Here is a 15381-nt window from a genome sequence, read left to right as displayed (position 1 = left end):
CGAGTAGATGTATATCAATATATTTTATCATCATTTACTATTAGATATATATGTTATTTCTAATTTTCTATGATGTTAAATAATGTTGGGATGGGTATGCTTATCTTTATTCAATTCTCAGATTATTTCTATAGGATGGGGTCCTGGAAACAGAACCAACAGGTCTCAGTATAAGTTACTTTAAGGTTGTCTGCTGCACTCATTACCAAATCGGTTGCCAATCGTGAAGGCAGGTTGCCCTCCTATGAACCGTGTGAGGGCAGCGCTTCCTCCTGAACATGGGATGGTTCTGTAACTGTGCCTACAGGGAAAGCTGAGGCATTTTCCCAAGCTAACAGTAACCACACAGCTCCAACAGAAGGGAGGTCCAACGTGATACACAGTCACTTAGTATCACTGCCAATATTTTCTTGGCATTCATAACAGAAGAGAAAAGCCCGTGGGAGAAGCTGGACCACACTCTATGAGCTGGGTAGATTTCCACCTGGAAGTGGGCTTTGGGAACAGGCGGGACTGGCCGAATGAATTGTGTCCTAAAGGAAAAAACCAAGCTCTTCTTGACTTCACAGTCCCAGAGGCAAATAAATTCCAAATCAGCTGGTCCCAACTGAATTTTTGTCCCCATCCTAAGTAGCAACTGCCCATAAAAATCTTTCTGCTTGGAATGGTCCCTGTACCTAGACCATAGAATATCCCCAACCAAGCTTTCAAACCTCTCATCACCTTCCCTCCCCAGGTGCTTTCACCCAGCACCACCTTGGTCATTCTCTCCTGGCCATGCTGTCCCTGCCAGCAGAAATGCCTTACCAGCTCCTCTATGTTTAGCCCAATTCAAGCCTCCAGGAAGTCTCCACCAGAGTCCACATCTGTCAAACAAACCCAGCCCTGGAGAGATCCAGTACATACTGATCAGCTGTAAAGCACAGTGCCCTGAGTCACTTTCTGAACCACTGAAGTCCCTCTGCCTTGGCTAGGGACTACATTTGTGGGTCCTTTCTGGCCTCCTCCACTGGCTTTCAAGATGTCCTATTGCCCATGCCTCTACACTTCTGTGTGGCTTTTCACTTTCCTCAGTCTCCCAAGTAGCTGGGATTACAGGTGCACGCCACCACACCCAGCTAATTTTTTGTATTTTTAGTAGAGGTGGGGTTTCATCATGTTGGCCAGGCTGGTCTCGAACTCCTGACCTCAAGTGATCCATCTGCCTCGGCCTCCCAAAGTGTTGGGATTACAGGCTTGAGCCACCATGCTTGGCCTGTTTTGTTTTTCTTCTTTCCCTTGAGGGTCCCTTCCCCACGCCTGAAGAGAAGGGTGGTTTGGTCACACTGACCCTGGAAATGGAGGTCGACACATTTGGCATCCGCGTGGCACTGCCCATTGTCCTGTAAGCAGCGGTCGATGGGCAGCTGCTCCGGCTCACAGTTCAGCCCATCTCCCACATAGTGACTTTTACACTCACACTTGTGCTTGCCCTGTGGAGGGAGAGTGGGAAGAGATGAAAAAGTTCCTTCTCTAAGACCCCAGGATGCCCAAGTGCCCATGGGACCAATGTCCAGCCTAGGAGGTGTTCAGATGGACCAAGAGAACATGCCTCTCTTGTCCAGTGGGAATAACTGCTACATCCCGCTTTTATCCAGGCTTATGATGAAACCTCATTCTTTACATCTCAGTTCAAATGTGGTTTCCTCAGAGACAGCCTCCCTGACCACCCTACGTAAGTAGCTTTTCCATTCCCTTCTATCACATTGGCCTGATTTATGTTCTTCACAGGGCTCCTCGGGCTCTCTGAAAAAATTCCGTGCATTTGTTTCTGTACTGTGCATTGCCCCCACTCTCTACTTCTGCACGAGCTCCGGGAAAGCAGGGACTCTGTCTTTTTGTTATAACCCTGGGACCTTCAAGAGCATAGAGCAGATGCACAATGACCACTGGTTGAATCAATGAATGATCTCCTTTAATCCCCACAACAACTCTATGATGTCTGCATTATCATGAGGCCCACTTTACAAATGAGGAAACTGGGGCTCAGAGAGTAATTAGCCACCTCCAGGTCACACAGCTTGTCAGTCCAGGAGGTAAGACGCAAAGGCAGTCTGACTCTAGAACCACATTTGTAACCAGCAACGGGCATTATCTTACATCATCTTTTCTGCACTTTTCCTGCCACATCTTACCAGCTGTTTGTTTTTAATAAGCCTTTTATTTAGGATAGTTTTAGATGGATAGAAGGGTGGCTAAGAGAGAACTCTCCTAGACTTTCCACCCGCTTTCCCCTGACGTCCAACATAGCTATAGCACACTCATCAGAGCTAAGAAATTAATGTTGATACATTGCTGTTAACTGAGCAATACACTTAAGAATTTCACCAACTTTTCCACGGACGCCCTTTTTCTACCTAGGGGACCACCTTGCATTTAGCCCAATGACTTTTAACAAGAAACAGACTGTGCTAGAAAAAATGTTTAGGAAGAGTCCAGGAGATAAGCAGAGTGCAGGAGGTGGAAAGCCAAGGAGGAGCGAAGCCCAAGGGGCTGCTCCCAAATTTCCCTGGGAAAGAGCGACTCACCGGGCCTGTCATCTTACAGGTGGCGTGCTCGTGACACCCTCCATTAAGGCCGTCCGCACAGGGGTCTATCTCTGTGCAGCTGAGCCCGTCCCCTTTGTATCCCTTCTGGCAGCTGCAGGAGACCTTCGTGCCCTTCTGGGAGCATCTGGCCACCTTTGCACAGCCCCCGTTGTCCTGTTTGCAGAAATCCACGACTGCAAGGGCAGAGGAGAGAGGGCTCAACTTACCACCTTCTGTGGAACCAGGGCTTCAGGTTAGGGTATGGGTCACCGCAGCACTAGTGGTGCTGGGTGGGTAAATGGGCCCCTACGTGTTCGTGCCTTCTCTCCCCATGCCCTGTGGCCTCTATGCTGGCCTTTGCAACATGAATATTTTTGTGACAACCTCGTAGATGAAGCCTGAAGACATCTGTCCACTTCTGCCCCCTTTGTCATATACCTCCAGGCTTGACTTTGGTATTAGTTTTCAGAATAAATTTGGATTTTTCATGTTAGGACTGTGTGTGTGTGTGTGTGGGGGGGGGGGGTGTAGAGTTAGTGCAATATTGAGCAGCCTATGAGATAGACATTGTTATCCCCATTCTATAGATGAACAAACTGAGACTCAGCTTAACTGATCTGACAAAGGCAAAACAGCTAGAATGTGTCCCGGCTGAAGATTTAAACCCAAGTTGGTTTGGCTCCAAAGTCCATGCTTTCCTCACTGTGCTGCCTCTTAGAAACTTTGTTTTCATGATCCCCCAAATATCGACCCAACAACAGATTAGCTCCAGCCTCAGGAGTAGCTGAAAAGCCATCTGTACTTATGCAGCCACTTGAGACCCTGGAAGAATAAATACAAGGACAAGAAGCCTCATTCTAAGGATGGGAGGGTGGGAAAAGAGAATCTAGGTCTTTGTTGCCATTGTTGAATGCTGACTCACTTCTGGAATGCCTTGTAGCTGAATAAAGAACAGGTATAGCAAGATCTAATTTTTATAAAGAAAGTATATATCTCTATGTGACTATTTATCCACAAAAAATATTAGAAAGTACATGTGACTGAGACTGCTAATTTTCCCTCAACACCTAGTCTCTGTTTTCTTCTTCTTCTACTGCTTCTTCTTTGAGACAGTCTTGTTCTGTTGCCCAGGCTACAGTAGAGTGGCCTGATCTCAGTCACTGCAACCTCTGCCTCCTGGGTTCAAGTGATTCTCCTGCCTCAGCCTCCCAAGTAGCAGGGATTACAGGCACCTGCCCCCACACCCGGCTAATTTTTGTAGTTTTAGTAGAGACGGGGTTTCACCATGTTGACCAGGCTGGTTTCAAACTCCTGACCTCAAGTGATCTGCCCACCTCGGCCTCCCAAAGTGCTAGGATTACAGGCGTGAGCCACTGAGCCCGGCCTAGTCTCTTTTTTTCTATAATAATAGATTCTCAGGTGGGCTCATGGTTGCCCAATAAAAGACTACATTTCCCAGGTTCCCTTGTAGCTAGGCATGACTAATGATGAGATTCCAGCCAATGGGATGGGAGCAGATATGATTTTAACAATTCCTAGTTTGCATTCTTAAAGGGAAGGAGGTTTGCCTCCTTCCTCTCCTTCCATCTTGCTGTCCAGGCTGGGCTTATGGTATTGGCCACCTCAGGTGAGGTGAGTGAATGATGGCAGAGCCACAAGATAAAATGAGTTCAGGCCCCCAAATGACCTTTCAGAGTGAAACTGTGTTAGCCCTGGATACCTGCAACCTGTTATATGAGACAATAGGAAACATCTACCTTATTTATGCTGCCATTTGTTTAGGTCTCTGTATGGCTGAACCTATATCCTAATTACTACAGATGGATATTGCAATGTTGACAGTGATTCTCACCTAGTGGTGAGAGTATGTTTAGGTTTAACTTAAAAAAATAGTGTTGTGTATTTTCTGATTTTTTTTGAAGGCCGGATTACTTGTAGAGTTAGAAAAACACTCTAAAGTTAGCCGGGCATGGTGGTGCATGCCTGTAATCTCAGCTACTTGGGAGGCTGAGGCAAGAGAATCACTTGAACCTGGGAGGCAGAGGTTGCAGTGAGCCAAGATTGCACCATTGCACTCCAGCCTGGGTGACAGGAGTGAAAATCCATCTCAAAAAAAAAAAAAAAAAATTCTGAAGTAAAGTGCATTCCAGTTTGCAAAACAATTTTGAAACTCTGACCTAGAGGGTGAGCAGATCAAGCATGAGCACATCCATTAAAGAAACTGAGTTATGGAGAGGGTAGGTGCTGCTGAAGTGGCCCAGACAGGAAGGAGGGCTAGGATGAAGCCCAGGCACTGTGAGCCAGTCCTGCTCCTCTCCCACACCACGCTGCTATTTCACCTGTGCACAAAGGTGGCTTACCTGTGCATGTGATTCCGTCACCTTCATAATCCAGGTTACACTCACACGTGTTGTTCTCCTTACAGGTGGCATGAGGAGAACAAGGAGGCGTACACACTGCAGGCAAAACTGCAAAGAAAGGGGCCACTTTCATTCTGCACCCATGGTGTGAAGAGTTAAAACCCACCTAAGGAGACTTCCCAAGACTCTGTCTGGACGACCACTGTGTTCGTAAGTGCCCCTGTCCAGCAGGAAGATGCGGTGATTTGCTAAGGTCTTTTCTAGCCTTGGAGATTCTGGGATTCTAGAATTACTCTTCTATAGTAAGACATGATCTCTGCAATGTCATTGAGATTTATATGAGAAAAAAATGTTCTTTAGGAGCTATCAACTAAAACTTTATACCACAAAACGTATCTGCCAAGGAATGAACTTGGCAGATTAGTGCTCTGGCCCTAAGATTAGAGGGTTCCAGATGGAGATGGTTAAATTGGAGGAGAAATTCCGCGGCCTTCTGAGGGCACCACTGAGCTAGGGAGAAGTCTGGAGCTTTGGGATTGGCTAGGGCTGCAGTGCATGTAGGCAGCAGGAGGCCATGTGGTGCTTAGGAGAGGAGGCAGGAGGAACAGGGAGCAGGAGGAACTCAAGTTAGCCATACTGCTGCAACCCATGAAACTTCAGGTTGCTAAAGCCCACAGGAAGGGCCTCACTGTGCCCTCTGACCCCAGGGAAGATGAAATAACAGTCATTCACATGGATAACTCAACCAGCACATTTCAGATCTACCAGAACACAGGGCTTCGGGTATAAAGGAGACTTTAGAAAACTGACCACTTAGTAAGGATCAAGTTATGACAATGATTATAATGGTGAGCGTGATAATGGCAGCTGCTTGTTTTGAGCATCCGCATACACTGGGAACTTCAAAACCACGCTCGCTGACCCTCCCAGCAATCCTTTCCCTGCAGAATGTGTACCATGTAGTTCTTTTTAAGGACAAGCAAGTCAAGGCTCAGAGAGTGCGGTTATCTAAGGCCATTCATCTAGTAAGTAGCAGAACCAGGGGTCAGACCCTGGTCTTGGGCCTTCAAAGTGATTTCCATGAAACCACTGCGCCTCTGTGTCTGTACCCATCTGGGCCCTCAAACCACCAGGACGAGGCACAGTCCTTGCCTGAACCTGGGATTCTGTGCTTGAGGTGAGTCCTATAATCATACAGGATGACGTGCTAGTTTCATAGGTTTGAGTTCAATCTTTTCATCTAGTTTTACGGCAAGTCTCCATCCTCCTGAGGCCCAGGGCTACAGATGTGAATCATCTTTTACCACGTGGACCTGCTTTGTCACTTTTTTCAGATGTCACTCAGACTCCCAACCTCACTTGTATGCTCTTGGCAGTGTCCACTGCAGCCCTGGGCTGCCAGCAGCTGACCACTCCCATGACAGACCTGCCTGAGTGTCACACGAGGGGCCTGTCCACCCCGTTTCACAGAAGCACTGTCCGGAGCCCGTGATGCCATCATCGCACTGTCCGTGGTCCGAGCAGCCACAGGCTGTAAACAAATTAGGATATGATCAGTCATCAGGGGTTGAGACCCAGTCCACCAGCTCCATGACCCCTTGTTGGCTGTGCATTTTCAGTTGTGGGAGGAACCATGCTTGTGTCATAGCCATTCATTCATTCATTGAAACATCTAAAAAATAACTTATTCAGGGACTATCACAGGCCAGGCACTGCTAAGCCATAAGATTACAGGGAAAAACATAATAGAGAAGGTCCCTGTTCTCATGGGGCTTACAGTCTTAGAGTGCCCAGCTGTTGAACATGGAATTATAAATGAGATGAATGTTATAATTACAGTAGTGTGTCATGGGATATGCAATGAACATTTAGGGAGATCATCTCATCTGGGGCTTCCTGATGGAGAAATCTATTTAAAAGTAAAATTCTGGCTGGGTGTGGTGACTGATGCCTGTAATCCCAGCATTTTGGGAGACTGAGGTGGAAGGATTGCTTCAGGCCAGAAGTTCAAGACCAGCCTGGGCAACGTGGCGCAACCCTGTAACTACAAAAAAACAACAACAATCACGAATTAGCCGGGTGTCATGGTACATGCTTTTAGTCCCAGCTACTCGGGAGACTGAGATGGGAGGACTGCTTGAGCCCAAGATGTTGAGGCTACAGTAAGCTGTGATCACACCACTGTAAACCAGCCTGGGTAACAAAGTGAGACTCTGTCTTAAAAAAAATAAAATAAAATTGTGGCCAGGTGCAGTGGATCATGCCTGTGATTCCAGCTTTGGGAGGCTGAAGCAGGAGGATTGCTTGAGGCCAGGAGTTTGAGACCAGCCTGGAGAATATAGGGAGACCCAATCTCTACAAAAAACTAAAAAAATAAAAAATTAGTTGGGTATGGTGGCACGTACCTGTAGGCCTAACTACTCAGAAGGCTGAGGTGGGAGGACTGCTTAAGCCCAGGAGATTGAAGCTGCAGTGAGCCATAATCCCACCACTGTATTTCAGCCTGGGTGATAGAGTGAGATTTTATCTCAAAAAGAAAAGTAACATTAAAACATATATACGGATTCACCATTTCTCACTAACCCCAGCACTACCAAGCTAGCACAAGTCACCATTAGCGCTGGCCTAGATTGTTGCATCATTTTCCCCAAGGGGCCCTGCTTCTGTGCCTGTTCTCCTACAGATACCCTGCCCAGAGCCATCCTTTCTAATCTCTTCACAACACCCCTCTGTTCCCAACACTTCGCTGGCCTCCTGTCACACACAGAGCTAAAGACCTTTCATTGGCCAAGAAGAGCTGGTCTCTGGTGACCTTCAGATTGCATTCTCTTCCTCTCTTCCTCCTCTGTGCCCGCTCCACTCAGCCATCCTGGTCTTCCCGCTGTTCCGTGCACACCAAGCTGGCTCCTGCCCCAGGGCCTTTGCACTTGCTCATCGAGGAAAGCTGTTCCTCTGGTCTGCACTGTCTACTAGCTACACGTAGCCATTTAAATTTAATTAAACATTTGGTTCCTCAGCCACACGTTTTGCGTGCTTGATAGCTACATGTAGCTAGTGGCTAACATACCAGCCAGTGGAGTCATGGAGTCTTTCCCGCACTGCTGAAAGTTTGAGTGGCCTGCTCTTCATACCTCATGCCTGGGCCCCTTGTGTCTGTTAGGTCTCTACTCAAATATTCCCTACGTGAGGCGTCTTCTAAAACAACATCTCCTTTCATCCTTCACCTTTCTACCTGCTTCTTTGCTTTTATATCCTTTATAATGATTTTTTAGAAGAATTTGTTTCTGTAAGCCTTTGGAGAGCTGGAATTTTGTCCCTGTCAGTCCCTAAACCACAAATCCCTAGACATTAGAAATATTCGGCCGGGTGAGGTGGCTCATACCTGTAGTCCCAGCACTGCTGGGAGGCCGAGGCAGGTGGATCACCTGAGGTCGGGAGTTTGAGACCAGCCTGACCAACATGGAGAAACCCATCTCTACTAAAAATACAAAATTAGCCAGGTGTGGTGGCACATGCCTGTAATCCCAGCTACTCAGGAAGCTGAGGCAGGAGAATCGCTTGAACCCGGGAGGCAGAGGTTGTGATGAGCCGAGACTGTGCCATTGCACTCCAGCCTGGGCAACAAGAGCGAAACTGTCTCCAAAAAAAAAAAAAAAAAAAAAAGAAAAAAATTGCTGGCTCTTGAGTAAATCACTTAAGCTCTTTATACCTTGGTTTCTTCATCTGCTAATTGCGGATAATAACAGTAACTATCTCAAAGGGTGGTTAAGTGGATTGAATTGTAAAACATATGTGGCTGGCACATAGTAGGCACTTAATCAATGTCAGCATTCAATATTAGTAAGGACTCAGTAAATCCACGTTGGTTGAATGACTGAATGAACATTATTCAGCCACATCGTGCCTTGGTGGCTGCTGGGGACAAGTTTCACTTCTAGAGGTGAAGCTTTTTCAGTGGAAACTGGGAATACATCCAAGGAGGAAATAAGCACATAAGGCAGGCAGATGGGAGGGGTGTGGCTGGGAGAAAGGACAAGAAGGATGCCTCCAGGTCAGGCAGATGGCATGGACAAGGACAGGGAACACACAGTTAAAAAACAAGCTCTAGCACAGGGAAGCGGCGCCACATACGCAGACAATTAGGCCCGAATCTCCCCGGCCAGCACATCTCACACGCCGTCCCGTTGAAGCCGGTGTTGCATTTACACATTCCGGTGCCTGAATACTGATCAAGGCAGACACCCCGGTTATTACACGGGGCATCTGGTCCTCCAGGGCAGGCTGGAAGAGATGAAACAGCGGTGACTCAACAGTCTCCCAAAGCCAGAGCAGCTCAGCGCCTTTGTAAATGTGCTGCGGCATCTGACCTCTGTTAGCCCGGAGGGAACGTGGCCCTCGGTGTCAGTGGATATTTAGGGCAAGTCACTGGCCTATGGGACATGAACTTTATGGTATCTGATATGATTCTGTCTTGGCAGGGTGATACACTGAACCGTGCACTGTATTTGGGGGTTTGTGCATTGGATTTGAGGATATCCATGCTGAGTAATGAACTTGCTCTGAGCTTTTGTTTTCTTAGCTCTAAATGATGATGATAATAATGATATAGTGTCTGCTTGACCTATACCACATTGTTATTGTGAAGATCAAATGAGGCATTACAACTGAGAACAGTTTGAAAAGATAAAGCCCTGAACGAATATTAGAATGATACTGATTTTCATGAATGGTCCACACTTTAGTGATGGAGAGTGGAGCTGGGTGGTCACGGGGGCTCTCAACCCAGAGTATTCTCAATGAGATTATGATGAATGGAGTATGCATGCTAGTAAAAATCATGGCTGCCAGAGACAGACCAGCGGGACCTTGGGTTTACTTCTTATCCTCTCTCTGCCTCTGTTTTCTCATTTACAAAATGGGGACAACAGGCCAGGCACGGCGGCTCATGCCTGTAATCCCAGCACTTTGGGAGGCCGAGGTGGATGGATTGCTGGAGCTCAGGAGTTCGAGAGCAGCCTGGGCAACATGGTGAAACCCCGGCTCTGCAAAAAATACAAAAAAATTAGCTGAGTCTGGTGGCATGTGCCTGTAGTCCCAGCTACTTGAGAGGCTGAGGATCGCTTGAGCCCAGAAGGTTGAGACTGTAGTGAGCTGTGGTCCTGCCACTATACTGCAGCTTTGGTAACAGAGTGAGACCCTCTCTCAAAAAAAGTCAGCGGGGAGGGGAAGACAACAACAGAACCTACTCCCTAGGGGTTGTTGCCCAGATTAGATGTTTTGATATGTATGGGGAAAAAACATTCAATAAAACTCAATAAATGTGCCTACTTAGAATAACATGTGGCAGACAAGTGCTTTTGAGGCATTTGTGATGCTGCAACTGTTGATGTATTGTTGGCTAGAAGTTAACACAGGGGTTCCAGGATGGGCCCAAATACGCTTTGGCAAGGAGCCCTTTCCTGATTAGGTAACAGAGCGAGCCAACGCTACACATCCTCTACAAGGGACAGGGGTGGGCTCAGGAAATTATGGCCCATACGTACTGTGTCAGTACATCACCTGCCAAGGGAGAATCATATCAAATGCATTTAAACATGCTTATCAATATCATGGATATCATGTTGTACAGCATCAAAAATGAGATATAGTGTCTTTAGCACCATCAGAAATGTCTACGCTCTAATATCAAAGAAAAAAGCAGACACACAATTACAATATATGCACAGTAGGATCTCAACTTGATAAAAAAAATATGCCAAAGTAGAAGGAATGATACACAACTCTTCAGAGTTTTGGGGCCTGGGAATCATCATTGGCAGTGTTTCCCCCAGCTCCCTATAATTTTGGTACGTTCAAAGACTGGACAATGGGCAGTCTATTACCACTTTTAGAGTCGCGAGGCGGGAAGAGGCACCCTCACCCTGACAGTCTCGCCCGAAGTAGCCCTTGCAGCACCTGGGGATCTGTATCACCAGGCTGCACCACTCCCGGCAGCCTTCCAGGTTCCTCTTGAAGGGCAGGTTGTAGAGACACTTCTGCTTCTCACCCTAAGGGAAGAGAGTGGACCATCCCTTCACTTACCACTGCAGGGACTGGGGCTCTGGGGCTCTAGTCTGTGCCCTCGTGGAGGATCCTAGGTACTGCCCAAATAAAAAATGGGACTTCCAATGTGAGCCAACTTTTTTCGAAGGCAGTGTTTTTCCTACGGGAGTCAACAGGCCAACAGCAGAAACATGCGGATGGGGGAGGGAGTAGATCTAGGGTCCGTGGGAAGATTTCTCCCCAGTCTCAAGGGGAAGAACTTTCAGACCCGTAGAGTGCTCTGCAAGTGGCATGGTTGCCTGGGGAGGGAGTGGGAAGGAGGTAGCTTCCTGTCATGGAAGGGGTGTGGGGCAAGGCTCCCAAATTGTAGGCAGGGAGGGTATGAGTTAGATTTTGTTTTGTAGAGGTATTTTTGTTATAGGTTTTACTAGTAGACTAGGAAGAGCTTGACTTTGGAATAAGTAATACAAAACAGCACTTAATGAGCACTTACTATGTGCCAGGCACTTAAGTATACCCACATTTTTAAAATTTACTTTTCCTAATAGCTGCACAGAGTCCATTATTAGCTCCATTTTACAGAGGCAAACCTGACAGGTCATAGGATTTGGCAAAGATCATGGAATTTGACCCCATACCTGTGGACTCTAAATTTCATTGACTTAACCATTACTCTCCATTGCTCTCTGGACTTTCATCCTATCTTTGCTCCTTACTAGCTGTGTGGCCTTGGGCTGATTGCTTACCCTCTCTGAGACCCATTTTTCTCATAAGTAAAGTGTAGATAACAATAGCTTCCTTTGAGTATTATAAAGAGGGACAGAGTAATGAGTATATAAAGGCCCAGTACACAGCCTGGGACATGGACAGCAGCCAACAAAATGCAGCTATTTTTATAATCATAATTATCTTCTAAGTCCTTCTAGGTCTACCATCCGATGACTTTTCTAGACAGTTCCTAGAACGTGGGTTGACAGGTGGCCTGGGCTGAGAATATCTATCTTACTCCACTGGTTTTGTTGTTGAAAGAATGACATAAATTACATTTATGCAACATAAGTGCATGCGTGCATGCGCGCACACACACACACACAATGAAACAGACTTATGGCTCTCCAAACATTATCATTGCATTCTTAATTACCTTTGGTTTACTCCACCTTGGGCAGCTGGGAGTATTGACACAGCTCCCACACGACCCCTAGTATGCAAGAAAAGAAACACTTGAAAATCAAAAATATCAGAAAGCACAAGGAAATGTTCCTAATTAATACCTGGATGGATTAAGGGCTTAATTTTGATTAAGACTCTGGCTATGATCAGGAATATGAAAACAGGCCAGGCATGGCGGCCGACACCTGTAATCCTAGCACTTTGGGAGACCAAGGCAGGAGGATCGCTTGAGGCGAGGAGTTTGAGACCAGCCTAGGCAACAAAGCAAGACTCCGTCTGTAAAAAAAAAAAAAATATTAGCCAGGCATGGTGGCACATGAACCTGTAGTCCCAGTGACTTTGGAGGCTGAGTTGAGGGGATCACTGGAGCCCAAGAGTTCAAGGCTGCAGTGAGCTGTGATTGCGCCACTGAACTCCAGCCTGGATGACAGAGCAAGACCCTATCTGAAAACAACAACAAAGAATATCAAAACAAACACACTAGCTTTGCCACGGATAATTCTGAAGATCTGTCTTGGGCATTAGCTCTGTGGTTTTGTTCTCTGAAGGGAAAATCTGTTATACAGAGCTGGACCTGGGCAGTGTCTTACAGGCATATGCTATTAGCAGTGGGACATATGGGTGCAAGTGTTAGTTCCATTTTAAGTTAAATGGGATACTTTTGGCCAATCACTAATACTATTTGAGCCTTAGTTTTATAATAAATAGGGATAATAATTCTTGCTGCTATTTGATCTTCAGAGGATTGATGAGGGAAAATGATGAACTGAAAAATATGTGTGGAATATAACTTGGAAATTAAGAAGACCCCTATGGTAGAAAGGACAACTGGTTTCATCTCCTACTTTGACTGACTGGGATCCAAAAAATTTGGGATAATTATTGAAATTCCTAGGGGATGCCAGGTACAGATACCAACTGGTGACAAACTTTGCCATGTAACGTCACTTTACCTCTTTGAGAGTCAGTTTCTAAATCTACACAATAGGGTGGATGACAACTATTCCTATTATTGGATTATTGTAGGGGTAAGCTAAGTATTGAACACAATGGCTGGCTCCAGGGGAGTACTCAGTAAAGGTGCTGGATGGATGAATGAGTGAATGTAAAAATGCCTCACACAGTGCAGGGCCTGGGATAGCAGTTCAATCAATGTTGTCAAATGAATGAATCAATGGGTAAGTGAAGAGAGGTGTGGGTGGCATATCATATTAGACTGACTATATGAAATTGCCCTTTTCATAGGTTCCAGACTGTCAAATATGGCAATTTCATATGGTGTAATCTGGCAGACTTTCAACAAATGTTTGTTGAATGAATGAGTGACTTAATAGATGGATGCGTTTGAAAACGAATGGTAGTTGGCACATGGTTGGTATCCAAGAACTGTTTTCTCAGTGATAAGGGAACGAATGGGTGGGTGAGTGGGTGGAGGGATAAACAAGAATATTCCAGGCTGTGTGGGGTGAAGCAGATGCCTGTTGCCAGATGCCAGGTCTTCTGGGTCCTGGTCTTGCTGAGGACAGGCCCTACATGGTTTTATAACAGGGTCCACACTGGATCACGAGGACCATCTTTGGCTTAAGGTTCCCTTACTACACTGCTGTTTTTAGGACTGACCAAGGCATGGAAAGCAGTAAAGGTGTCACAGCGGCCCCCTAGGGTGGGATCAATCAGCAGACAGTCAATGCCGTAGGCCACGCCCAGGTCAAACAAGAGCTCCCGCTGCACAATTCTGCAGGTTTGGCCATTCAGAAAGAGGTCACCCTGAGAAAGAAAAAGAAAAAAAAAAAAAAAGAAAGAGAAAGAGAAAGAGAGAGAGAAATAGTCAATCTCTTTAATGTATCTCTTCTTTCCCAGACATGCAACATGGCCAGTAACTGCAAGACTCAGGAAGAACTTAATAAAACCCCATTTATCAAATACCCAGCATGTATTATGTGCCAGATACTGTTCTAAGTCCTTTACCTGTGCAAATTCTTTTAATTCTTACAACAATCCAAGGTGGTTGTGTTGGATGTAGCTACTATTATTAGTGCCCATTTACAGACGAGGGAACTAAGGCAGTGAGAGGTTAAATGACTTGCCCAGTGAATGGTGGTGCAGGCATTTGCACCCAGGCAGTCAGCCTCAGAGCCTGCCCCCTTGATCCCTCTGCCTCACTTCCTCTACCAAAGGCAAAATGTCAGCAGTGGGTGATAGGGTGGAGCAAGGATGGCCTTGCTGTGGTTAGGGATGAACTTCACTGATGTGCCTTCTTTGTGTGTAGTAACCGACTCTCCTTATTTAGTGCCAGCACCTAGCAAAGTGCCTGGTTCAGCTTTCTTTCCAGGGTGTAAAAGTGATAGCCTTTAACTTTGTAATGATAATTTCTTTTTTCACATGTACCAGGCATAATCATCTGGGTTTTGGAGACATTATTTCATTTAATGCTTGCAACAATCTCAGGGCCTTTCCTGAGGTCACCCAGCTAGTAAGTTGATGGATACGTTATTCTTCCAATACACAAAATGCTTTAAGAAAGCTTTTGAGAGGAAAACAAGGTAACTCCCAGCATCTATGGATGGGATGGAGATAGTGTGACTCTGTGGAAGGAACACCAGAAAACTGTGGTTAAAGCCTTGCATATTCACTCATGTACTATGTGACCACAGGCAAGTCACTGAACCTCTCTGTGGTTCACTGTTTTTTTCACCAGGTGAATAGAGTACATGATTTCTAATATAGCATTGTTATACAGATCAGACTAAATAATACATTGCCGAGTGCTCTGAAAGCTGCATCAACACACAGAACAAGCAGAAGGCATTCTTACTATCCTTCTCTGATAGTTGTCTATTTTGGTCTAGGGAGATAGGACAAATCTCAAGCGTGTACACTGGGATAATGTTCCAAAAGTTGGAATGAAAAGATGTTAATACTCTTCAAATTCAGTTATAAATTCAATGCAATTCTAATTCAAACACCAAAGGATACTGGTCATAAGATGTACACAGAATGTTGTATGGAAGTTGTTGGAATCCTCCTTGAAGGGAATTAACTCAGTTGGGAGATGCATCCCTTTTGCCCTTCCTCCTTTCCACTGCCTGAAAAGTGGACATGGCGCCTGGAGCTCCAGCAACCATGCTGGACCTTAGAGGCTGGAACCATGTGTGCTGCAGAGCAGAAAGACAGAAGGCACTTCTCTACTGAGCCATCATACTAACTCTGGATTGGCTACCTCCAGATTTCTTTTATAA

The 15381-nt window shown here is 46.0% G+C and overlaps 1 protein-coding gene across 1 annotated transcript in view; it reads right to left on the bottom strand.

Annotated features, from left to right (window-relative positions):
• STAB2 (stabilin 2) overlaps window positions 1-15381 on the bottom strand; it is a 170639-nt gene that overhangs the window by 15017 nt on the left and 140241 nt on the right. Inside the window, exons 53-60 of the mRNA XM_025402059.1 lie at window positions 13763-13909; window positions 12114-12170; window positions 10848-10974; window positions 9059-9208; window positions 6354-6458; window positions 4928-5035; window positions 2568-2761; window positions 1331-1472 (exon numbers count right to left, since the gene is read on the bottom strand). Of these exons, the coding sequence (XP_025257844.1) occupies window positions 1331-1472; window positions 2568-2761; window positions 4928-5035; window positions 6354-6458; window positions 9059-9208; window positions 10848-10974; window positions 12114-12170; window positions 13763-13909 (1030 nt within the window). The remainder of the gene's footprint in view (window positions 1-1330; window positions 1473-2567; window positions 2762-4927; window positions 5036-6353; window positions 6459-9058; window positions 9209-10847; window positions 10975-12113; window positions 12171-13762; window positions 13910-15381) is intronic.

The sequence above is a fragment of the Theropithecus gelada genome, chromosome 11 (genome assembly GCF_003255815.1).
Source record: "Theropithecus gelada isolate Dixy chromosome 11, Tgel_1.0, whole genome shotgun sequence".
NCBI lineage: Eukaryota > Metazoa > Chordata > Mammalia > Primates > Cercopithecidae > Theropithecus > Theropithecus gelada.
Note: the sequence above shows the minus strand (reverse complement) of the source record. Positions and strands in the feature narration are given on the sequence as shown.